We start from the raw sequence: 26,173 nt of genomic DNA on the forward strand, positions 1-26,173 counted from the left end.
TAAGAAACTAGCATGCACCATAACATTGGGTGCTGATGATATACATGATGTAGGTATAGTAACAACACCGCTGTTCATTTCTGACTGGGGCACCATTGGACGTTTCGCTGTCATTCTCTCTTAACTTTCTTATGCAAACAAGATGTTGAATTTCGCGCAGTTCAATGTGAGTCACCACTGCCAGCAAAAGAATGTATCATTTTTACACCATAATCATGAATTTTTATTGTATTTGCTTATTTATCCGTATATACTCAAGTATTGCTAAAAGTAAGAGATTCAAAGTGTATTTTAATCATGGTTTCATGAAAAACTGAAATCAATCACACATTTAAGTTACATTTTACACCCTGAAAACACAAAAATTTCAAGCAAAACTAAATTTCAAATTGATTTCGCTAAATATTAGTGGTTAATTGCTGCACTCATTGATACCGAGGTAACTGCAGCAGTGAATGTTTTTAAACTTTAATTGTGTAGCTTCAGTTAAAAACCAAATACTGGTTTTGGTCTACGTTATTAAAACCAGGAAAGAGTCGGGCTGTCCTCGTCCAAAGGAATTCTAAGTCGACTAACACCCATACGATGAAGAAGCATAAAAAAAATGACAAATCGACGAAGAAATCTTAGTTGAGAAGAGAAAATATCTCCCTACCAACTCCAGCCAGGTGTCAAACTTAGACAAACCAATAGAGGAAGTTAATTCAAAACAGTGAGACCCTGCCAAGTTCAAGCCTCTGATGAGATCTTAAGGATTGTTTGTTTTGCTGCCGTCAAAGGTTCAAATAGGGCGAAAACGGAGGTTTTGATGACCCCTGGCCCTCAGGTCCTTAGTGGGTGTTCTGCAAACACTCCCTATTGACGTGTGGATGAGGAGAGGCCCGCTGCCGCCAACAGTGCTCATTTGAGTGGAAATGGACACCACTCTGAAAAGAGCCCAGAACCCTGCAAGTGGCTGAAAAGAAAAGAGTATAATACATATGTAAGGGTGTGGTGGGTGGTTGAGCGTGCGCGTGTGTGTGTGTGTGTGTGTGTGTGTGTGTGTGTGTGTGTGTGTGTGTGTGTGTATATGAATGAAAATACTTTAATTTGAGAGTGCTTTGATTTGGAATGTAGGACAACTACTTCACATGTATGATGCATGTAGAGAGCAGATACAGAGAATGCCACATATAGATCGCTGCTTCTTGCTGTGACATAACCTCCATACTTCATATACAGTCCAACTACACCACACTGTGCATCAGGGCTCCATGCAGGCTGTGATAAGTCATGAAATAATCTCTGTTAACTGACATTTTCTAATGGACATCTTTGAAAGATAAATATTTCAGAATGAGTGATCATGAATAATATTTTTATTTAAAAGTCTTGTGTATGAAGTTAATGCACATGATGACAATACTAGGCTCTGTGTTATTAACCTAAAAGTGATAAGAAGCATTAAAGTTACAAATAATGGTTTTGTGAAAATGATATTGTTGATGAAATTAGCATGTGAATTTGTCTTGAAAATATGGGGTGTAATGTGATGTGTGTGTGTGTGTGTGTGTGTGTGTGTGTGTGTGTGTGTTTGATATGTAGGCCAAGCAGGAAGTGACCCATAAACATATCCATCCAGCTCTTTCATTGGGGGCCAGTGCTGCCCTCCTCCTCTCACCTCCTCATCCCACTCGACACACACACACACACACACACACACACACACACACACACATACACGCTCTCAAAGCCCCCAGTGAGCGCTAAGCAGGCCAGCGGGCCAGCCGACGGGGCTCATTACAGGTCCACAGAGCCCCCCAACACAAAGGCCTGAGCCGCTTTAGCCATGGGATGATCTGCTCTCTACTGACTAGCGAGAGTCCATAGACGGACAAAAGGTGGGAGGGAGGGAGGGAGGGGATGGGAGAGAAAGAGGTGGAGGAGAGAAGAGGAGAGCCACGGGCTTTAAGGATGTCAGGAGACCCCGAGAGAGAAAGCCTGGCGGGCGCTCAGAGAGGAACGGAGGGAAGAAGGAGGAGGAGGAGGAGGCTTAAGCTCCACGGCTACGTCAGGACATTAACATTCACACAACCTCCCAACATCTGCTGCTTCCTTCTCGCCCTCCATCCCTCCCTCTTTCTATCCCTATCTCCCTCTGTCCGCTAGAAACGCTGGAACAAAGACAGTGGGACGGAGGGAGCGAGGAAGATAGACGGAGAGGGACGAGAGGGACGAGAGAAAAGCAAATGGAGAAGAAGAGATGCGACAGGGATGAATTGAGGACTTCGCAGCCGCAGGGTCAGAGGACTTCAGAAGAAAAAGATATCATTAAATATATCAAATTATAAAAACATGATTTCAATTAGCGAGGGCACTCAATGGTTCACCACAAGACAGAGGAAAGACAGCAGAAATAAAATCATGAATCAGTCCTAGTACCACAAATAAATTGCTTTATCAAGTAACAATCTGTAGTCCAATTGTATATTACTGTCGATCGTTATGAGCGATATTATCACAGGCACCTGAAGGCCTGATACAGGCCAGAATGGGCTCTCTGGTTCAGACCATCTTTGACTGAGCCATAAACCTGTTCTACTGGAAGCCTCTAGGAAAGAGAAGAAAACCAGAGACATGTCCAGTGCATTAAAGCCTCGCCACTAGTCCCACGTTTGGCCCTGGGCCTGTGTCTGCACCAGTCTGGCCCACTGCACTCAAAGCCACATGCTCAATTTCATGATGCTTCCCCACCATTAGCGCAACATTAGCCTCGAGGTGGCAGGGAGTGCGGGGCTGTGTCCGATGTACAACTGAGAAAATATTTAAGCAACCGAACACAGAAGTCCAATTGTCCTCCGAATATCCCAAATTCCCCACATGTAAACGATGTTTCAAAGTATGATGAAGTATGCAAAGTATGCTTCAGAAAGTTCAAAATCAGGGAAATCACAGAAAAGGAATTGCGGCGTTGATCTGTGGCATACAATAAGGCAGGTCTTAAGTGAAGTTAGTGTGTGGCTGCTGGGTGCTTTATAGATGATGTATAGATGCCGGCTTCTTTCATATATTTCCTGTGGTGAAATTAGAGCTCTGTTCTGAAGTGCTGGGGCCGTGTGTGTGTGTGTGTGTGTGTGTGTGTGTGTGTGTGTGTGTGTGTGTGTGTGCACATGACTGTAAACATGAAGACATCTTTCTCCACAGTCAATCTCTGCCTGTCACATCTGGCTCGCAACTCTACCCCTCGAATACACACTGGAATATATACACCGCGTGCATGGTGACAACTATGACTTATGTACTGGGAGGAGTGTTTGAAATTAAGCTGCAGTGAATATGGGCCCAGAAGCACTCAGAGCGGAGAGCAGGAGAGTGTGTGTATGCATTTGTCTGTCTGTGTGAGAGATTGTGGTCGTGTGTGTCCATGTGTGTGTGTGTTGGGCGGGGTGCTGTGACTCTGTGTGTGGGAAAACAAGTAGGAAACCCGTCCAGGTCCACAGTGAAGTGTGCGTACATGAGACTGCGGCTCATTTCAAGCTCGGATAGTTGCGAAATACGGCTAAAAAAAATAAAGTCTCCATATTATTCCCGGGTATACAATATCAATATATCTTTATATGTAGAAAGTGGCTTTACATTGGGCACATTGTGCAGCATAAAGAAGTTGGGTGATGATTAGATATTTGATCAATTTCTTAAGACGATACAACATTAGCTGACATCACAAAGTCTCCCACAATACTATTTTAAATTTGATTCGACTCAGGGGACTGAATTTATTATGAGACAATACCAGCTGCCCATTCAACAGTCAGTTAGACTTATATCAACTCTCTGGTCTCTGTAGGAAGGTGCCTTTGGATGGACACGGTGACACAGACGTGCCATGGGAATTTAAAAATAAAGATGTCTCGAAGATGACACAAATGGATGTTTTCTTTGCATCCATTATATTTGATCGTTGATCATAACATCGATAAATGTTTAATTTCACCAAATGTCTAAACAGTACACGGCTCGACAAGTTTCCTGTCATCTACATGCATAAAAGTAAAGAAAGAATCAGAGTGAAAACTCACAATATCGCCAAATATATCCCCATAAACACGTGGTAAATACTTGTGACTGCACAACCCTTAGGTGATGTCACAGGGGGGTGTTTATGAATGACAGCAGATGTAGTCGAACAAATTGGCAGATTACAGACTGAGGCTGCTCTTCACAGTATTCTCACTTTCTGCCTTCAAGCTAGCATCCCCGAATGAGTGAGTGACCATAACACCAACAGCTCTGAACCACATTGGAACAGAACATTTGGGAAGAGAAACAGAGCAATCATCCCATCTTACCTGCGGCCTCCAGGACCATGTGCATTCGGACTTTCGCCTGCTCTGCTGGAGTCTGCAGGAGAGTGACGGACAGACAGGAAGAAGAGAAAGTTAGGTTAGTATCCCATCCTGCTGCCTGAGTTATCACAAAGCGCAGTTCATAACAGGACCGACAGCCTCCCCACTGACACAACGTTATCTATGTAATCTGCAAAACTGTTGTGTCCCTTAGGCGTCGACATATTTTACCCATGATAATCCTTAACTGCAACCATTAGAGTGAATGTTCCCCCCTTAAACTGTCCTCACAGAGCACCAGGGGACAACTTCACCAATCTACGAGCCTAATCATCTGTATATAACAAAAAACCTGCTGGTGGAAAAACAGAAAGCAACAACATCTCTGACACACCAGGGAGAATCAATGAGGAAGAGATGAAGAGAAATTTCGAGACAAAGAGAGAGAGAGAGTGAGAGGAGAAGAGAGAAAACAAAAGCTGCTGTAGCAAGTCTTTGGAGAGTTGGATAAGAGGGCACAGAGAGCACATTTTACAAAGATCACAGCCAAAGACTCAACATATTCCCCATCCCATGTGTGTGTGTGTGCGCATCTGAACCGCTTAGCGGGCATGAGTGGGGGGGAGGACCTTGTGCTTTGACAGCTGTATTGGGAGGCGCAGCCCATTTTCCCGACATGCCCTCAAAAGGGTCTTGCTGTAATTCCAATATCACTGCTATTAGATTTGAGGGTCTTAATTGTCAAGGAAGAATGATGGCTACGACAGGGCTGTAAAAGGCGAGCAGGCTGCAGATTGCTCTCGGAGGGTTCTTTTTTTCTTTTCTCCGGCGCTGCCGTGGCACGGCGGCCCTCGTTACCATGCAGCAGTGGAGACGGTGTGTAGGATTAGAGAGAAATTAAATGCTAATGGGGATGGGATCTGAATCTGCTGCCTGGGAGCATCATTTAGACGACAGGGCCGGGGCGTCGCTGACAGGCAGCGCTCCCTCCCTCCCTCCCTCCCCCCTCCTCCACAGACAACTTGCCTCTTCCTCCCACCATTCCTTCTCCCGGGTACCCACCCCACCCACAGCAAAAAAAATAAATCTGATTTATCAAACTGTAAACTTGTCACTTTGTAAAAACGTCACCTTTTCGGTGGCAGCCAGGGAAATATAATGACCCCCTTTAATGTAGCGATGTCAGGGTGCTGTATTCTAGATGGAGAACGCACATCAAGGCACTGCAGACGCACACTTAATGCAACATCGGTGTGTGTGTGTGAGCGTGTGTGTGCGTGCGTGTGTGTATCCCCTGTAGCAGGTGACATAGTGGATCACGCTCACGCTGACTGGCACTGTTCGACAGCTGAAATTACTAATCACTATTATGCTGAGAAGAGGAGGAACACTTGAGGCCTTCACCCACACACAGACGTATACACACACACACACACACACACACACACACACACACACACACACACACACACACACACACAGAGACACTTTCTATTACCCCTCGTGAAAAAGTGATATGGGCTAAAATCTGTCTTTTTTTTTGTTGCTTTCAAGCATCTTCTTTACAGCAAAAGCAAGGTTTACAAGCTGTAAAATAACCCAATTGAACCCAATTAAATGGAACAGGGCTTAGCCTGCTAAACACTGAGAATGACACAGGAATCAGTCTTGGTGCAACCGGTCTTCTAAACCAACAGCACATCACGTCGTAACTAACCTGATCAGTGTATGCTGTGCAATCATCTTAGTTACAGATTTTCAAAACGCCCCCGTCAGTAATTACATTAGCATTTGTTTACATAGGCCTTAAGGCATGTGTTAGTCCATGCATCCTCAATGCACACACACACACACACACACAGTCCTGCCAGCTGCGGGTAATACAACACTGAATCACACAGAATAGAAAACTACCGCTGCGTTGTCTCCCGCCGTTAAAACTTTTCAAGCAACTTCTTGTCCTGCCGACACAAGTCGGTGATGTCAAAGCGCTCATGGAAAAACACCTGCTCTAACATCAATGATTGGCATGCGGCCAGCGGTGTGTAACATTCTTAAAAGGTTTTAGTATTGAGCATCGCAGCAGTGTTCTTCCATGTGTGATTCTGCATTGAATTATTATTTTTAAATAAAAGCAGAAAAGAGAAAGATAAAAAAGTTAGAATCAGGAGAAGCGTGTGATTTCCTGCCTAAAGAAACCAAATCAAGGCGGAAACAGGCCAATTAATATCAAATTATCAAGGGATGTAAAAGATACTTAGAAGTCAACTCACAACTAAGCAAACATAATGATCCAGAACACACACACAAGCACGACTTCGCATGTTTTCGCTTCCCAACAAACTCTATTTTTCTCTCTAATTCACACACACATGCCCGCTTCCTCTGTGTGTAATTCATTAGTAAACAATAAAAAGGCGTTAATTGTGCTCCCCAGAGGCAGAACTGTGTTCCCCCCACTGGGAAAGAGGCACCCGCTGCATCTGAAGAGGCTTCGCCCCTCAATTAGAACTGCGCCTTTTCCGACTCACACAAACAAACATGAGACTCGGAGGGAAGGACTCTCTCTCTCTCTGTGTGTGTGTGTGTGTGTGTGTGTGTGTGTGTGTGTGTGTGTGTGTGTGTGTGTGTGTGTGTGTGTGTGTGTGTGTGTGTGTGTGCGCGCGCATTTAGAGGGAGGAAGTTGGGAGTGTGTTTTGGAAATGAGCAGCGCAGGGGCTTTAGATTATCACACTGTGAGGAGAGGGGAAACAGGCAGAGGGGGGCAAAGGACAAGACAGACAGATAGATTTCGTGTTTTTGTTTTTTGTTTTCTTCAGAGCTTCAGAGACAAACTGAGGGAGAGCGCGACAAAGAGGAAAGGTCAGGAAGAATGGCTCAGACATAGCCATCAGAGAGGAGTTTTAGAAAGTACAACTGTAGAAACGAATGGTTAGTCATATAGCAGATGTGCCAAGGACTTTACAAGCACTCTCAATTCAGTGTCTTGCTCGTGGTCCCTTTGACATTCAGGACAAGGAGAACCGCACCACAAAACCTACGAGTAATGGATCATCTGTTTTACTAACCGAGCCACAGCCGTCTTAGCGTCATCAAACCACGTTTCACGGTCGTGCCGAACGGACACATTCAAAGGCGGGGTGACAAGCCGGCCATCATAGAGAAGTTAAAATCCTGCCTCCTTTCCTTTCCTCCACACACCGGGCCAATCCCTGCCACACATACGTGTGACCAACAACATACAGTAGGAAATGTATTTTTCTCTCCCTCGAGGTGTAAAGGAAGGGATTTTTCTTTTTTATAAACATCCTCCTTTTCCAGTAGCTGTCATAAATGAACCTACTATTTTTGGGATTATTATTGCCAGCACTGACACCCACACCCGCTCGACTCGGGCTAACTCCTGCCCTGAATGTGGCAGGAAGTCCTGTGTGCTCGCGGTAGGCCTCCAGCTTGTTCCCTTACCTCACCACAGCGACGACAGACACACCGAGACACGCTTAGCTGAGCCTAAGTGCACAGCGTCTGTCCCATTAGTCAAAAATAAACACGTCCCATTAGAAAAATAAATAACCCGCACTCGGCTTGGTTAAAAACAATGCGGCACAGTGTATAATGAGGCACTGCCTGCAGGAAATGTCATATATTTGTAGTCATGGTCTGGCCAAAGGGACTATTATCATTATTGGACACGAGGCGGACCAGACAAAGCAAAGTATGGTGGGTCAGCAAATTAATAAATGCCTGTTAGGGAGGCCAAACAACGGTCAGATAGGCCGTAAATGGCCAGACTCTGGTCAGATTGTTAGACCGTTTTCTCACCAAATGAACCCGCTCTATTCTACCAAAACAAGAACATATTTACGACGAAGCAGGAAGACACAGGAAAAAGAGAAAGACTTTAAAAAGTAAGGTTTAACAGCAGCATACATCAAGACTCATGCAAGCAGAGGAGCAACACTTTTAGTTACTTTTAGACTTCGCCTGCTGACATTATCCGTCACTCAAGCAACGACCACCATGTTCAGTTCCAGGCTCTGCACTGCTCTCATATGGTGGTTACGCTGTCCCGACTGCCAGTGCTGTCACGGAAGCGTAGTTACACCCCCCCCCCCCCCCCCCCGCCCCCAGGTAAACACTGTTAGCTGTGTCAGCACTTCCGCCATTGCTTGCACCGTTAACACCGTTAGCTACGAGCCGGCGGCTCGCTGTCGACATGTCGAGAGGCAATCGAAATCTGGCACCTTTAAGAGCATCACAGTTTCAGGATTACTGTTGAAAATGACAACATAACAAATTAGCTAGCTATTGTCTAATTGTAAACATGCATTTAAATATGATAAAAATAGAAATGTGATTTCATAGATATAATCAAACAAATAATCAATTTTCTTAGTGCTGACATGAACCAAATTAAATATGTTTATGTAAATGGTTTATGCTCACGAAGCACAGAGACATCCAGAAGGACAGATCGGTGACTTTGTCTCTATGTCCTCTCGGTGAAGTAAGTTTACCAAAGAAACGTCTTTTTTTCTTTAACAATTTGTAGGGACATAAAATCACTGCTGCTGTAAAAATGTGTGAATACATTCTTATAAACAACATCAGCATTTGCTCTTCCCTGCTCCCTGTATTCCACCCAAAAGTAAAGAATCTGAATGAATAAATGAATGAATACGATTCAATGTGGGTTTGAATAAACTCACCTGACAGTTTCAAAACACTATCTTGAGCCCATCAGCGGTAACATTAATCTTAATTGCGCCACTGTGACCATTATTATCTGTCAATAAACAGTTTCAATATACACTCTTTATGCTGGAGTTGATATGCTCAATATTCATGTCATATTTTTAAAGTCTTCATCTGTTTCCATTTTCTTTCATTTGTTGCATTCTTCTCATCGACTCCTCTTCCTCTGCGCCTCCCTCCCGCTCCCCCTAAACAAACACACTGATATATCCCAAACCCAAAAGAGGACAGGGGAAAACAGAGCCCCTAGAAAATGCAATACTTCGGTTTTTAATATCGAGGTCTATAAGATCAGGGCAGAGATGGGTTCCATGGCAATATGTTTATTTATATATTTTATAAGGAGGGGGGGAAAGAAATCTGCCTACCAGTGTATGTATTTGGGGGGCCTGGGCCACTGTATCGGAGCTCATCTTATATGAAAAATAATGTTGTGTATGGCTATACTTTTATATATAATGGCAATATGGGATCAAGGCTCTTTTACAATGTGCCATACTTCAGGCTAGGGCTAACAGCATTTTATGGCCCACCAGCAGTTCATCTTCATGTCTCAGGCAGGCAGGAGCACTGCATAATAATGTCGTTTCCTGCCCCCAAATGCTATTTCACAGGCCGGGGCTCATTTCTCAAACTTCACCACTTTTAGAATTTCCCAAACTTTTATTCCCGTCATTATTACCAACAAGATTTCATTACGTATTTAGAATGTAAACAAGTCTGAGTAATGACACTCCCCCGTCTCCCCGGAATCATTCCCGCTGATGGCTCTGCTGCTATCTCACGCGCATGTATTCATACAAACACACACACGCACGCTAAAACATGCACGTGCAAACAAACACACAAAGCCCCATGCACTGCAGTTTTCCCACATACAACCATACAAGAAGTACACATACAAATATAAACTGCCCCAGCCGAGATACAACTCAAAGGCAGTAATTTACTGCCCCGTGTGCACGCGTGTGTGTGTGTGTGGGGGTGTGTGTGTGTATGTGGGTGTGTGTGTGTGTGTGAGCGCATGCATGTATGTGTTCCTGATAAAAGGGGGAGGCGGTGGGGGTGAAGGGGGGGGTGTAAGACGGAGAGAGTTTTATACTCAACTCATATAAATCATGTCGAAGAAAAATGAGCAAATGTGCAGGCTAACTCATCTTCTCCCCATCCGGAGAAAATGAAATTCACTGGAATACCTATCAAAACTGCAATCATCCAGAGATAATATCTTCTTTGGTCTATCTGCACTTTCCGATTTAATTTCCTCCATGCCCTTGACATCCAGCGATACCATTAAGATGAAGCACATACAGTAAAGGAGTAGTTCTCACGTTTTGATATATGAGATCTCGACGCTTAATGTAATATCATCATTTGAAAATTAATGCAATCTTTCTTTTGTTTGGGGGGGGGGGGGGTGTTTTTTTTGGAGACACTCGAGGAGCGAGCCGACGTGAGACAGGCAACGCAAGACAGTGACGAGGACACATGAAAAGGAGACAGAAAAATAAGCGATATGCAGGAGAGGAGGGAAAGACCGGGACTACTTTGTATTTTGTGAACCCCCCCTCCCTCCCCCCCCCCCCCCCTTCCCTGCCAGAATGACATGCAATTACGTCTGGGCCTGCCCCGAGTCAGAGGTCACTCAAATTACTCCATCATTTAGCCGCGCCGCTGAGATGAGAGAGAGAAAGAGACCACCCCACCCCACTCACCTCCTCCCCACCCCCACCGCCACATCAAATTATGAAATCATTAGTGTAATAAGCATGGAAATCTGTTTGCAGATTATCAACATCCCCCCACCACCACCACCCCTTGCCCTCCTTTATCTGCCCAGAATATATATATCTCTCTCTGAGCGATTTTCACCTCTTTATCCTATACGATCATATTAGAGAGGAAGAAAGACAGACAGAGACAGAGACGAAGAAAGAAAGAGAAGGAGATACAGTGAGAGATAACGAGCTGGTGTTTAATGAGACAATTAAGGACGGAAACAGAACAAAGAAAAGAAATGATCATTTTAAAACGTCTGACCTCCGAACTCCCCTCAACTTCTTGTATTCTCCACCACGACAGCTCAAAGTCAGCTCACTGCCATATTGAGTCCTATTGAGGAGTGTTTGTCACATGCTTGGTGTGTGAGTGTGTCGTCCTTCCTAACTACAGCTGCTGTTGCCTATCTGTCAGTAGCCCAACACGGCTATTTGCCGGAGTAAACTCTTCAACTCGCCAAGGGACGCCATCAGCCATCCCTGAAGAAAGCCATGTGCAATGCAGCCTGCTGACGCTACCTTTTCAGATGACAAAAGAATAAAGAGTGATGCGGAGCACCTTTGCATGAATACATCGTCGATGCAGTACAACACTTTCACATGAAGAGAATCAGAGGGTCTTTAGAAGACACAATGCCCCCAAAACGTTTTAGTTTGGCAAACACTGGGATTAAAAGAAGTATGCTTTTTACATTTTGGTATCCGAGCATATTCCTGTGTCATGACGTTAAAAACCATATGGCGCTACTTCAAGAGAGTTTTTAATACTTTGCTCCACTGATGGTGAGCCCATGTATTGTATCCCTGGAGTACTTTACTCAACAAGTACAACTTTACCATCCGGCTGACAATGACAAGTTAAGCAGCTCATCTAGTCATACTGATACTGTCTGAGGAAAGGCCATTTAGGCAACAATGGTTTGAAGAATTGTCGAACTTAGTGACAAAATTACCGTATATCATTATTAGAGGGACAACTACACAACACAGAAATAAGATTTCTCTGACAGCAGGTTGAACAAAGAGTCAGATATGGTAATGATTGTAGTGATCACTGACTGTGTGAACTATAGGTAAGAAATGCTGCAGCAAAAAGTAGGTTTACTACACAACCTTTGAGACTTAAGGGATCAATTTAAGCTTCTGATTCGTGCAGAAACATTTGAATTCATCATTTAATACCGAGACCTATTTTTCCACAAACAAATGAGATCACGAAGGGTTTGATGAATTACTTGTTACTGAGTACAATTTGGTGTAAGTACCGTTCATATGCAAACAATTCTATTTAAACAATGTGTCTGCTGTTAATACGATTAAAATCACAAACTTTAAAGGGACCTTCTCAAAGCTTTCACAAAAGGTCTACTGCAGGGGCGGGCCGTATGTTTGACACCCCTGGTCTACTGTGTCCCATCAAGACATCAACGCAAAGGCTCCAATGACAACACAGATGTGTCATTTCAGTTTTCTGTGACTCGTGACCTCAACCTGAAACCCCAGACTGATCTGCCTCCTCTGCTCTCTCGCTCCCTTGTTCTTCCTCTACCCCTCTCTTCTTCTACCCTTCCCCGGGCAGTGTGTGTGTGTGTGTGTGTGTGTGTGTGGTAGAACGATGAGTACAGCTGCTGATTGAGCCAGTAACCCTGATGAGGCTGATTCCTCGTGTATTGATTGAGCTGCTGGCTTTCCACCACTTCGCTCATAGAAGCTGTGCATCTGGACTGATTAGCTGCTGTAGGCCACCTCTTTCACTATGGCTCCATTTCTCCTACAGCAAGGCATAGCCCAACTCAAACGTGTGTGTGTGTGTGTGTGTGTGTGTGTGTGTGTGTGTGCGCGCGAGCGAGCGCGAGTGTTCAAAAGCAGAAACTAACGCAGAGCACTGGGAGCAATTAACTTCAGTCTTTTTCTCTGCATCGCCACCTATCGCGTTCAGTCGATCTGCTGAAAATACGCAAACCGCAGACCACATACATCTTAATTGCACACCTAATTACTGCAGCAGTCGTGCGCTCACACAGTTAACTCAACAGGAGGAGGCAACGTTAGTATCCATCATGAAGAATCAAGCGCAATAACCATTTGAACAGAGGCTTGATTGTCGAATCAGTCTGAAAGTTTCCTTTTGTTGTTGTTGTTATTAGTGAACAACAGAACAGCGTACGACTGCTATTGCAAATGATCTAAATCAATTAAAAGCAATTCCTTGATAGAGACCCGGTCCAATCATGTGACTTGACACCACGATAAGTGTCAATATGGTTGATGCACTAATCTTAAGAGCAGTACATCAACAGAGAGTCATAAATGCCTGTTTAGAAATCTACAGGGATATATGTTGCCAGGCACAGAGCGGGGGAAACAGCGTTTTTTTATTTAAACCGCCCTGCAACTCTACCTCAGAGGGAGACGAGCTCCATTATTTACAGTTCTCTGTCCCGAATCGTAATCAGAGTCTTGCGCTCCCCAGGCAGCGGACGACTGGGGTGCAATCTCCCCATGAGCATAAACACACCCATAAATTCAAACACTCAGTATTCACGTATTCAAATTCCCAGAGATATATATATATTCAAAAAAAAAATACACTGGTAAACAAACCAATGTGTGTTTGTGTGTAACGGTGAACTCTGAGCTGATCCTGATAAAGACTACGATTCAAATGCGATGTAATAATCTGTTACTCTGGGTCCTCTTGCCAAGAAACATTTACACAAACACACTCGCGTGTGCAATCCCAACTGTGTATAAGACATTCACGTCTACATTCCTTAGCATTAGCACTGTATAAGTTAAACAAATTTGAATAAAATTATAATATGATTTACAATTCAGAGTAACTTTGGCCTGATGCAAGTGTGAAAAACGTGAAAAATCTGCCCGTACAGATACTGTACATTATATTTATCTGCAATATAAACTGACCCGGGATCACTTATGTCTTATGGAAATGAGTTCACATTCCTCCGCTTGCCTTTAAGAGGAAAACTCATGTCAACACGAGACACACATTACCTAATGTTTGCCAAGATGTAACTGCCAATACACATATTGATTAATACTGTTTATGCAAGTAATCCTCTCTTGAATAATTCAGACCCCCCCCCCCTTTATGGAGTACCACATCAATCACACCTCCAGACCTGAACAGTCTCCAAAGCCAAACTAGACCATTACTATATCGTGCACTATATTTAATGTCCGTCATTTTATTTAAGTGTCTGAACTCAGTAAGAAATCCATGCACTGTACAGTGCCCTCAAAGAATTACCACAGTGGAACAAGAAGTAGGGAGCGGTGAATCAAGAGACCGCTGTAGCCAAACAGTGCTTAGTAACTGTATTATAGCCCTACATGTAATAATAGCTTTAATAGCATTCGCAGTTTTGAGGTAAACTGTGAGAAACATCTGCAAAAATCACCCCAGTCTCTTTTCCCACTTCAATCAGAGTCAATAATATGGAACACTTCTGCGACTGAGCTCGACGACGTTGAGGTCAACTTGATCTGGTCTGCCGCTCGCTCAAGTGGAGAGTTACTGCGAACTGTTTGAATGTTCGGGATCGGTCATTTGTGTGGCATATTCAGGGTCATTTGCGTAGTGCGTGGTGGGGCGGGGGGGGGGGGGGGGGGGTCATTGGCGTAAAGGTGCTGGGAGCTGCAGGTTTAGTATGCAATGAGGCGCGGGAGGGAGGGCATGTGACATCCACAGAGAGCCAGGACCCTCGCTGACCCCTGTCTATAATTCATCCCCAGGAATAAGGGGCACATCAAACCTCGGTTCCTTTCCACCCAAAAAGAGGAGAGAGAACCTTTTCACTTTGTTGCACGGCTCTCTGACCCCGTATTAAAGCGAGGAGCGAGAGAAACGCTGGAAAACGTCGGCGATTAAATTTTCAGGGCTGTCCCGGGAGAGCGTTTCCAGCGGGCTACCGATTCACGGATTGGGAGAAGACTGAGGAAAGGCCCCCATGCTGACAGGACGAGGGAGAGGGAGAAGGAGAGAGGGAGAGAGGGAGGGTGTGCGTCTGAAAGATTCTCCTTTCATTCATCCATGAGCAAACAGGTATGTTCACATGCAGAAATCCTGCAAATATCCACAACAAAATGCAATCCACCACAATGAAGGTGGATAACCTGTCTCTGTGTGTGTGTGTGTGTGTGTGTGTGTGTGTGTGTGTGTGTGTGTGTGTGTGTGTGTGTGTGTGTGTGTGTGTGTGTGTGTGTGGGCAGAATTTGGGATAAATGAAACGCTAATATAAAAGGTGGACCAAGCCCTAGGGGGCACACTCCCCTCCCTCTATCCCTGTTTACTACGCTTTCTCTGTGTCTCTCTCCCTGCCTGTAACTGCAGGTATTCAGCTCCAATGCCGGAGGTTTCATTAGGAATGCAGTTATCAAAGTGTGTGTATGTGTGTGTGTGTGTGTGTGTGTGTGTGTACTGTAGGGGATAAAAGGGGGGTGTCAAATAGAACTTACCAGATGTTCTAATCTGCCTTTGATGTTCGCGGCGTCCCTGCAACACAACAACACATTTCCACGCCTGTAAATAAAGCGCAGACACAAAACTTTTGCAGGCGCATACACACATCCACGGAGAAAACACACAGAAGGGCGAGAGAAGAACAAACTGTGTTCAAGTGTGTTTGAATGAACATTTCGGGAACCAATGAACATTTGAACCATTTTGTGAAACAATACCTGTAGCTAATTCTGATAAGCTGGAATATATATTTTCATTGTTAATTAATCATCAAGCCATTATTTTCTCAATCAAAAGAGTCATTGTTTGGTCTAAATCAGTCCATCAGACCATCAGTCAAAAGGTTGAGTTTATTTTCCTAGAAGATGAAGAAAAACTGATTGTTTCATTATTTAAGAAGCTGAAACCACAGATTTTTTTTAAATACATTTTTGCTTGAAAAATGACTAAAACAATTAATCGATTGTCATGTAAGTTCTATTTAGTTCAGAATTGGTTTCAGTTGAAATGCAGTCAGCAGTGGTCATAACCATCTTATTGATTTTCTTTTTAGTTATGAGCTGGATGGAAATGGTTGTGCAAGAAATTGATCTTTATGACCTCAAAAACGTTTTTTTGTAAAGCAAAAGGAAAAGAAAACAGATGAGGAAGAATTATCCTAATCGTTTCCTTTCAGACTGAAGTGCTGTGTGCGTTAGTGTGAGTGTGGATACACACCAGACAGAGGTTAGGTTTAATATTGTTGGCAGTCATAACAATAATATCCCAGTACAGGGAAAGAACTCAGTTTATTATCTGTGAATTATTAAAAAAAAAAAATGTGTGTGTGTATTTTTATCAGGGTAGCAACGGCAGAATGGAAGTGGAAGAAGAGGAGGGGGGGGGGTGCAGTCGGTTTTAAAAAGAGCAAATTGGCAGTAAATAATAGATGCTATTTTGGCACATTTCAAATTTGCAGCAGTGGAAATCAACAGATCAAGAGAACACAAACAGCCCCCGATCCCTGCACCCCCCCCCCCCCCCCCGTCCAACTCTGGCCCCCCATTACTGACAACTCCACCCCGGCCGTGTGCATGTGTGTGTGCTGAGAGACAGAGAGAGACAGAGGAAGGCTTATCGACAGGCTTCAGTTGCTAATGCAGCCGGCAGCATCACAGTGTAAATCTACACCATCTCTAAAATTACATACTGTCTAATCCATCCCACCCTCCTTCCATCCCTCCATCCCTCCAGCCATCCCTCCCTCCATCAGGCCAAGTACCCAGTGTGACCACAAACCTATACGCCATTCATTTCTAAACAGCGGTATGAAGGAATGACTGAAATGTAAACAAAAGTAAGAAACAACAAGAAAAGAAGTGGTGAAGAAAGGATGTTTGCCGAGCCACATGCAGACAAGTCAACCACTTAAGGCAAACTTCATCTCGCTGTAATTACATTACGACAAACATCCCGCCACATTCATTATACATGACGGGCGCCCGGCAACCAGACAGCAAGACATTTGTTACCGTGGTGACAGTGTGTGTAATCCACTAATGAAGCGCAATTAGCGAGAAACAATCCAACACAGGGGAACCACGGCGCTCGATCCCTCCTCCTCCTCCACTCTTTTCCCGTTGCTTTTTTCTCTCCCCCCCCCACTCCTTTTTTTTTTTTATAACCACGTCTTTTTTTTCTTCCCCCCTTGTCTTTTATTTTTGTGATCCAACCTTTATTAAGCTCTTCACTTGCATTTAATCCGCCACTCTGTCATCTGTAGTCTTGACTTTATCAAGGGCAAGCTGTCCAGCACTGTCCGCACCAGGGCCGAAGGGATCACTCTATCCATTAGATGCACACAGCTGGCGCACACACACACACACACACACACACACACACTCCATTTTACATCCTCATCTCTCTTTTCAAAACATCATATAATCTGCTGAGGTCTTCAGGGACAGAGCTTTCCTCTTCTCCTTATCTCCCTCCGCTCTCTGTGCCTTCAACGCAGAGGCAGCATCGATTTCTGAATTACACCACAATATTAAATAATTAATATACTTGCCATGATTGATGTTTTGCATTAGGCCAATATTAGGTTATCAATCAAAATCCACTTGGTTTAATGTAATAATATTGAAAATGTGTCAGTGCCTGTTCATCCAATTTGTAGTGGAGGCAAGCCAGATAGTAATGGTGGTGTAGCACAAGGCCTCAGAGACACTGTGGCCGGCTGACTACAACCATAGGAGCACATTATAGCGCTGGCACACAGGCGGAGGAGGGAGGGAAGGGAGTGATGGAGGGGGAGACGAAGAAGTGACGACAGACGGGGATGAAGAAGATAGACAGACAGCGATCCGTGATACACTGTGACAGTCACGTCGTTTATTTGCCCTCAATCACGAAACTGAACTTGTGGCACATTAAAATTGTACTTGCGCTGCATTCACATCAGGCGGAGGAACGCGGCAAACCGGATATCGTATTAATGGACGAGCAATCTCGAAACCCGCCGGCTATCGGTCTCACAACGGATCAGCCTTTGGGGGCAAAGAACTATATTTCTGGTGTAGCCACGACTTCTTCTCTGTGCACTGCTCATTGCTCACAGTCTGGACAAGTAGCCAGTAATAGCAAAATGCACCAATAGAATGATTATATAAAATAGACACAAAATACTTTCATTTCATATGTTTGATTCCATCGCCAAATAGCAACATATCGTCTTCCGCCATTCCGTCTGTTTGTTTCTTTTGGAAATTTTTTGACGCGCCGTTTTGCGATATAGACATTTGCCAGTCATCTCTTTCGGATACATTGCATCATTGCGTTTCTGGGAACTTGCAGTATTTGGTGCACAGAGTACCTCTCTTTATATCTACATGACAGAACGAGAAAGACAGCCTGACAAAGACTGGCCGGGGGGAGAGGGAGGGGTCAGAGAATATATATGAGAGAGAGAGAGAGAGAGAGAGAGAGAGAGAGAGAGAGAGAGAGAGAGAGAGAGAGAGAGAGAGAGAGAGAGAGTAATGTACTGTTGTTCCAGGAAATGGTCATCAGTTATCTGAGGTCAATCAAGTAAAACAAGACAAACAAGTGTGAGTGTTAAACTGAGCCCTGGCAAGGTCAATATAACCAATTTAACATGGTCACTGGATCCATCACAGTGTGCACTTTTCTGCTTCCTCATTCCAGCTTGTTTTCTCCTCCTTTTAATCTTATTTAATCCACTTCTTCAGATTTGCATATTTCTTCGTCTTTAAAGAGGGTCCTTAAGCTGTTGCCTCATCTTCCCTCATGTCCTTCTCCATCTCTCTTCATCTCATCCCCCCCACCCCCCCCCCCCCCCAAACCCCTGCACTCCTGCTAGAAGACAATTAATTACAGCACCGGTATCAGAAGAGTTGTCATTTGTGGTCAAGTTTCTAATAATTGCATTCGGGGTCTTCAGGTTTTTCTAAAGATGCCCTCCACTTCTCTCCCCCCCTCTCTCTCTCTTTCTCTCCTTACTTGACCCCTCCTCCTCTCCTGCTCCACCCCTTGACACGGCGAAGACAAATATCTTCAGTCAGTCAATGGCGGCGACAGAGGGACTTAAAATGCAGAGGCAGTCATTTGATTCCCGGCTAACAGAGCTGCCCATTAGCGCAGCACTCATCAGCCATGCATTACCTCTCGGGCCTGCTGTCCTGAGTGTGGAAGCTTTAACCCTTTCACTGTCAGCTGTATCACTTCATAGCAGGCACACTTCACCGGCTCTCTTCCACCGGCCCTATTAACACCATATTTTCTCCCCTATTTTTTTCTGCAATCCAGTACTGTATAAATATCCTCTAGTTTAAGGATAAAAAACTAAATTAATTAAAAAGTCAATGGTTGTTTGTGTCACGGTAATGGCTCCGTCATGCTCTATACGTAATGTATGGGGAGTTAATAGTCTCAAACACTAGTGAACCAGAAAGTCTTACGCTGACCTTAAAACACACCTCGCCCATAGGCTGGACATTGACTTACCAAAACTGCAAAAAGAAAGTAGCTAACCTGTCAATATGACAGTCAATATAGCAAGACTTCTTTTAAGCTGACAAGTTTGACAAAATGCTTTTATTTCCCCATTAACAGCTGCTACTGTTTATTTTACTTGAAACAAACAGTATTCAGTGTCGGGAATGTTTGTCATTACTGCTTCACATGTATGACACAATCCATTAAACAGATTATCAAAGTAGCTAAAGTTGAATTACTTGTTGGTTGGTTTAATCTTGAAAATCGATCACATGAATGCAAATGTGCCAACTGAAACCATTATCATTTACAGCAGCTGTGAAATGGTCTTTAAATTTGAATAAGCAGGGGTCCAGATTTAAGCTGTGTTGGACCACATAGAACCTTTTTGGGGGGGGAAAGATTACAAACCTCTGACCACGTTGTAAGCACCACTCTGTTTCTTTTCTTTTTAAGTGTACCCATCTCTTTTTTTGTTCCACACCTTAGCTGCAGAAATAACATTTTGGCCTCCAGCAGCCTCTCAGCCTGATATCAGTCAGAGATAGTGAGCAAAGGGAAGACAGGACACTGTAAGACTATGAAAGAGACATCACTCATCAGATTGTGTGTGTGTGTGTGTGTGTGTGTGTGTGTGTGTGTGTGTGTGTGTGTGTGTGTGCGTGCGTGTGTGTGTGTACCCCATTTGCCACAGTTGCATGTCTTGTCAAGCGTGTCATTCATATGTTGTTTGACTGCTGATAGAATGGCAGGCATATTTATTAAAGAGTCAATGTGATGGGGACACCAGAGAGAGCATACTCACTCACACACACACACACACACACACGTAAATAAAACACACAATGAACTAATACACAGTCCACATCAGTGACATCTGCCTGTTTAACTAATAGAAGGCAAAAGCTTGATATTAAGCAGTCGAGGGACACACACACACACACACACACACACACACACACACACACACACGCAGGGAGCTCAGCTTTCCCCCAGGCCTGATTGCCATCTCCATAGCTCCTTTTTAACAGGGCTGCCAATTGAAATTGAAATTGTATTCTTCTGTGTGTACTATCAGAGTTACCTCTCAGGGTTTTATACAGCTAAGAGGAGGGCTGGGGGGGGGCACACACACACACTCTCTCAGGAAGGGATAATGCAAGGGTAAGTCAGGGGCTGTCACTCTTCCACGCAGAACACACGAGAGGGAACAAAACACAGACTTATGCTTCTATGCTTTCTATGTAATTCGGCATGTGCACACACACACACACACACACACACACACACACACACACACACACACACACACACAGCCATACAACGCCCCCCCCCCCCCTTTCCCAATGGAGGGGGCTTACTTTAGCATAATCCCAAAATGGTGGAGAAAAGCAGTCCATTAAAAATGGGGCTAACAAATTCAGCACTTTATGTTTCTCTGAAGGGAGGGTTAAGTGCAGTCAATAAAAAAAAAAGTCAGAAAAGGAGGAAGAAGAAAGGAAGAAGCTGATTTATGGCGGGCCTTTCTGTTCTCTGTGATATAAACACACACCTGTTCATACGTGGCCCATATCTGACACCTGGTCATGGACAATGCTCGAGAGAGAAAGAGAGAAAGAGAGTGCTTGAAACACTTGTGGAGCAGGAATTTAACGACATTTCTCGAAAAGTTGCAAGATTTCTATCACTTGAATGGTTAAGAAACAGGTGTTTTGTCATTCTGCACCAGGGGTAAACATTTGACAGAACTTTTAATTAATAAGCACTTTTATAGCTACAGTTGAAGCAGTTCCTCCAAACCAAACAGTACTTGTTTATCCTACAAAGACAATTTGACTCATTTCATTTTGTGCAAGCTTTACAAGAAGGTGACTGTGTCAGCAATAACAAGACCTATTTCAACACCACTGGCTAGTTGAATGAAGTGGACATTAATAGCATAATTGAAATTAAAAAAAAGAAGGGAAGGGAAGAAGAGGCCAATTATGGAGATGAGAGTCACGGTGTTACAGATCAAAGCGTTTGTGTGAACTGGTGACTTTCTGTCCGTGTGAATACTTTATTGTCTCTTTTAGCGAGATGGCTAACTCTGCCAGACCAATATATCAGCCGATGTTAGCCTATTGCAGGTACATCAGTATCACCGTATATGTCGGCTGATGAGAAGGAACTAGGTTGAAGGTAATTTAGAAACAGTTCCACATCACGTAGTTTGTCACCAGAGAGCACTGACGAGTTTATTTTCACATCTTAAAAATGTCTCGCTTAAACTCTCGAATATCAAAATCATTGCAAAATTAGCAAAAGTCATTAAAATTTCACAACATACCAATCTGAATCTTGTGAAACCTGGTCATTAGTCGTCCAATTTTGAAAATATGGATTCAAAAAAACCTGTGTGCCTACTTTAGACCCCTGTGCCTGAGCTTAGGACCCGACACGCGTTTTGCTATTAAAGAAACACCTCATGCATCAGTAGGTCATGGTTGAGGAACCGTCTTCAACTCATTTTGAGCGAGCCGACTGAACCGTCACCCCCGCTCCATTCACACACGCATCTAAACAAACATGCAACGCCGTGGAGCGAGTGCGTCCCCCTACAGACGGTCCCTCCTCCCACAGCCCGTACATACCAACTCTGGTGCAGTGGAGAATTGAATGCTGGGGTCAAGTTTGAAAGTAAATGGACTTATCTTTAGTGTGTTGCATAGAAGGGAGAGTGGGACAAAGACGGAGAGGCACGGAGAGCAATCAATTTCCCCGCGGTTCCTTCAATAGCCGGTGGTCCTTTTCATACCTCCCAATTAGAACCGTTCCTAATCAGAGAAATACCTCTCCGTTATTGAGACGGAAACAATGACACTCCCCAACATGTCCGCCTGCTCCAAAACTCTATAGATTTCAGTGCTGGTTCACAAAGAATGAAGCACCGGGCTATAGGGGGGGGGGGGGGGGGGGGGGGAGAGACACACGCTTGTGTTAGAATCACATGTGGAAATCTTTTGGCTCTCCTCGTGGCCCCAAAAAAACTGATGGGGAACAATGGCAGCCCGGCACAGCATCTGTCATGGCACAATATAAAAAGATGATCTTGGCACAGAATGGACAGAAGAAAAAAAAGAACGGGGGAGAGGGAGGAAGATGGGGGAAATGGAGAGGAGGGGAAGGGGAGAGGTAATTCATTTGCAAATCAGGCCCTGGCGCTCAGGTCTATTTCAAGCTGCCAGTGGGTGCCAGGAGTTAACAAGGTAATCAGTTTCAATCCTGCCCTTCAATTGTACATCACACCCTCATCCAGAGAATACCCGGGCCTTTCTATAGGGGCAGAGGGGGGAAATAGCAATCTGGCTGCCGGCTGGCTGCACACACACAAAACACACACACACCTGAAGACAAGTGTGTACACATAAACAGGCAGCCACAAATTTGCACACACACACACACAGACACAAACACAAAGCAGACAGTTTATTAATAGCCATGTATCCACAACATGTCCTTACAAGCAACTGTACCTAATTTGAATAATTGTTTAAGTCTTTCAATCAGGCAAAAAATGCCAAATATTTGTTTGTTCAACCTTCTCAAACGTGAGGATTTACTGCTTCTCTGTATTTGATTTAAATGCCTTTGAGTTTCGGGTTGGTGGGACAAAACAAGACATTTGAAGATGTCTTGACATACTTTTGACAACTGTTTATAAAAAAAAAAGAATCAACAGATTAATCAATAATTATAAAATAATGGTTAGTCTCAGCATGAACAGAGCACTGAGAGATGTTGCTTCATCACAGTTTCTGTTTCTCTCATCTCATCTTTTACTGAATATATGAAGCTGCCCCTGTATATTTGTCGGTTCGCTTACTTTTAATTGCGTCAATGCCGTCAGGGCCGTATTTCAAATTACTGCTCACCATAATGTCAGAAAACCTTCGCTTTTTCCAGCAATAAAAGTTGTTACGAAGGCGCCTGGAATTATTGGTAGGTCATGTTCGTCATGTTTACTGTAACTCGTAAATTTTAACTAAATATTAGACGTCTACCGTCTACACACAACGGGTAACAAGGCTTTTCTCAACATAAAACAAGACAAGCAGAAAGGTAGAGAGAGAATAAAGAAAGCTAAATGTGTCCCAATCCTTTCTTCCTCTCTCTGGATCCCTCTCTTTAGTCTGTGTCAGCTGGAACCGGCTGGCCGAGATACAGTTAGCCCCGGTTGGTCCCTCATCTGCATAATCAATATGACAACCTTATTTTTCTGAGGCAAACAGGATTTTGCGCTGAGCTGAGTTTCTTGGTGTGTGTGTGTGTGTGTGTGTGTGTGTGTGTGTGTGTGTGTGTGTGTGTAAGAGTGTGCCCAGTCTGCTTCTGGCCAGCCTCAGTCATGGCCCTCTTTAGCCTTAATTAGATTAGGCGCGATTATCCCGGCTCTACCTTACAAGTGTACAGGCGGGATAAAGTGGCCACAAAGGCCCGCCTGTCACAGGGACCGGGCTCTGGTCTGCAGGTTATCAGGGTCCAGGGAGACACACCGCGTACATTGTTATTCATATCATCTCCACACAGTTTTCTACGCTGCCTTTTTCACTACTACCCCCCCCCCCCCCTCCATATCTGTGGTGTCAAACTGGCGTAATCACTGGCCAGGGTAAGTCTCTCTTTTCTCCCTCTGTCTGTCTGTCCGTCCATCAGAAGACAAAACAACATGGCCCCAAGCGCTCTGCAGTCTGGCCTACAGGGAGAGATGTCAGGAGTGTGTGTGTGTGTGTGTGTGTGTGTGTGTGTGTGTGTGTGTGTGTGTGTGTGTGTGTGTGTGTGTGTGTGTGTGAGAGAGAGTCTGTAGAGTTCAAGGAAAAGTGGTACAAAGAAAAGTAAACCCAAGTCTCACACTAATGCAGACAGACTTACATGCACATACAGAGGACAGAGTTGTTGCTACAGGAAGCACCGATCCGTCTCTTTCAGGCCCGACACCGATACCTGGACTTTGATACCGGTGTTTAATTAATAAGCTGTGTGCCTCACTGTGTGGAAGAGACTGGGATAATTACTTTATGTTTAACGTAACGGCTTGATTTAAACATTGCTTTCCTAACTTTGTAAAACTAAATGTAACAGATGAGAACCTCGAAATCGACTGAATTGTTATTTATTAACTATTTAATAAACGGAAGAGCAGCAACTTGGTAAAAACAGGAATTATAATTCAAGTGCAAACCTTTTTAATGCAGCAACAATATGGTCAAAACCTAAGCACTGGTCAGATTTATCATCTTGTTTACTTTGATGAAACAAGTGCCGACATAAATTAAAGTTAAGACCATTTTATTCGGCACATTTCTTCTCTCTTTGTGTTTGGACCCTTGACAACTTTAGCTTGTTTTGTGAAAGGGACAAAGTTTTGTCGAGAAACTTATGATATCAAAAAGTATCGGTCATGGTATAACACATTTCAAAATGACACTCTGCTCTACTCAAGACTCACTGCATTCATAAACAATCTATACATTAGAGATGCCAACATACAGCGTGACCATATAGAAACTGTGGCGTATGTTTACCTGCTAACATGTGCGTGCCATAACCGCATTATTCCTTTTGATTAATGTGTTCCAACATTTTATGAGATGATTTGCTATGATTTTCTGAAAATACTTCATTTTCTCTACAAATGTTTTCCACACAGCGCTCAGAACGAACGGATTCCAGTCCGTCTGCATTGATGAATGTGTATGTGGAGGGAAAAAGAAGTGAATAATTCGCTCACTGTTGATGAGACAGCCGTGCCCAAAATATTGAGACACAACTGTACATACTTTCCATGCTGTCAGATGTGGGAATAGAAAGAGGCAGAAACAGAGAGACGGGTAGATAAAAAAGGCTCAATGATGGTACGATACGTAGAGCAAAGAAAGCGCAATGGACCAGAGAGAGACAGACTCAGACTGAAACACCAGAAACAAAATGAATGCGTGTGTTATATATATATATATATATATATATCAAATGTATATATATATATTTATAAATATATTCCCAAACAAATGTTTCTTGTACAAATTCATATTTCCAAGCAAAACTTTTATTAAAAGCAAAAATAAAACACAGTTAGCAGTCATTTGCCACATTGTGACTTATTTGCCACATTCTAAGAATGACATTAACCATATCGCCCAGCCCCAAATACATCTGACAAATCATGTAAAACATGAGGCTGGTTTTTTTGTTTTCCTTTACTGGCAAAAAAGAAAATGGAAGCAGAAAGAGTCATCAGTGTGAAGTGAGTGAGGCACAAGGTAAAATAACTCTATTAAGAGAACCGCAGGGACTAAGCTGGTGAGACAGAGCACATGAGAGTGAAGGAGAGCGAGAGTGAGCGAGACATTAGTACAAATGAATTAAACATTGGCCCGGAGATCTAAACTTCTGCTGAAAAAGTGGCAGGCTAAATGGGTGGGGTGGGAGGGGAGGGGGAGAATATATATGAGAGAGAGACAGAGACAGAGACAGAGAGAAAGAGAAAGAGAAAGAGAAAGAGAAAGAGAGAGAGAGAGAGAGAGAGAGAGAGAGAGAGAGAGAGAGAGAGAGAGAGAGAGAGAGAGCGAGAGAGAGAGAGAGGAAGGCTTCATGACTTCACCGTGGCTACTCGATGATCAGCTCTGTGACACAAATAAGTCATCACAATCAAGCACACACTTGTGTGATTGGTACCTGTACTCGTAACTCTTTTGTTTCAAAAGACGTGAAACCTCCACTGAGATTGATTGTTGTATGCTCCTCTCAGGCCATATTTACTTCCACAACTGAGTCGTGGTACTTAACTGTATGTCTGGAGC

General features: G+C 43.8%; 1 protein-coding gene across 1 annotated transcript in view; it reads right to left on the bottom strand.

Moving 5' to 3' along the window:
* The window catches only part of rsrc1 (arginine/serine-rich coiled-coil 1), a 106,041-nt gene that overhangs the window by 51,893 nt on the left and 27,975 nt on the right, over positions 1–26,173 (bottom strand). The window contains exons 5-6 of the mRNA XM_079271373.1: positions 15,341–15,377; positions 4,329–4,380 (exon numbers count right to left, since the gene is read on the bottom strand). Coding sequence (XP_079127499.1) covers positions 4,329–4,380; positions 15,341–15,377 — 89 coding nt within the window. The remainder of the gene's footprint in view (positions 1–4,328; positions 4,381–15,340; positions 15,378–26,173) is intronic.

Source organism: Melanostigma gelatinosum, assembly GCF_949748355.1.
Source record: "Melanostigma gelatinosum genome assembly, chromosome: 7".
In the NCBI taxonomy this organism is placed as follows: Eukaryota; Metazoa; Chordata; class Actinopteri; order Perciformes; family Zoarcidae; genus Melanostigma; species Melanostigma gelatinosum.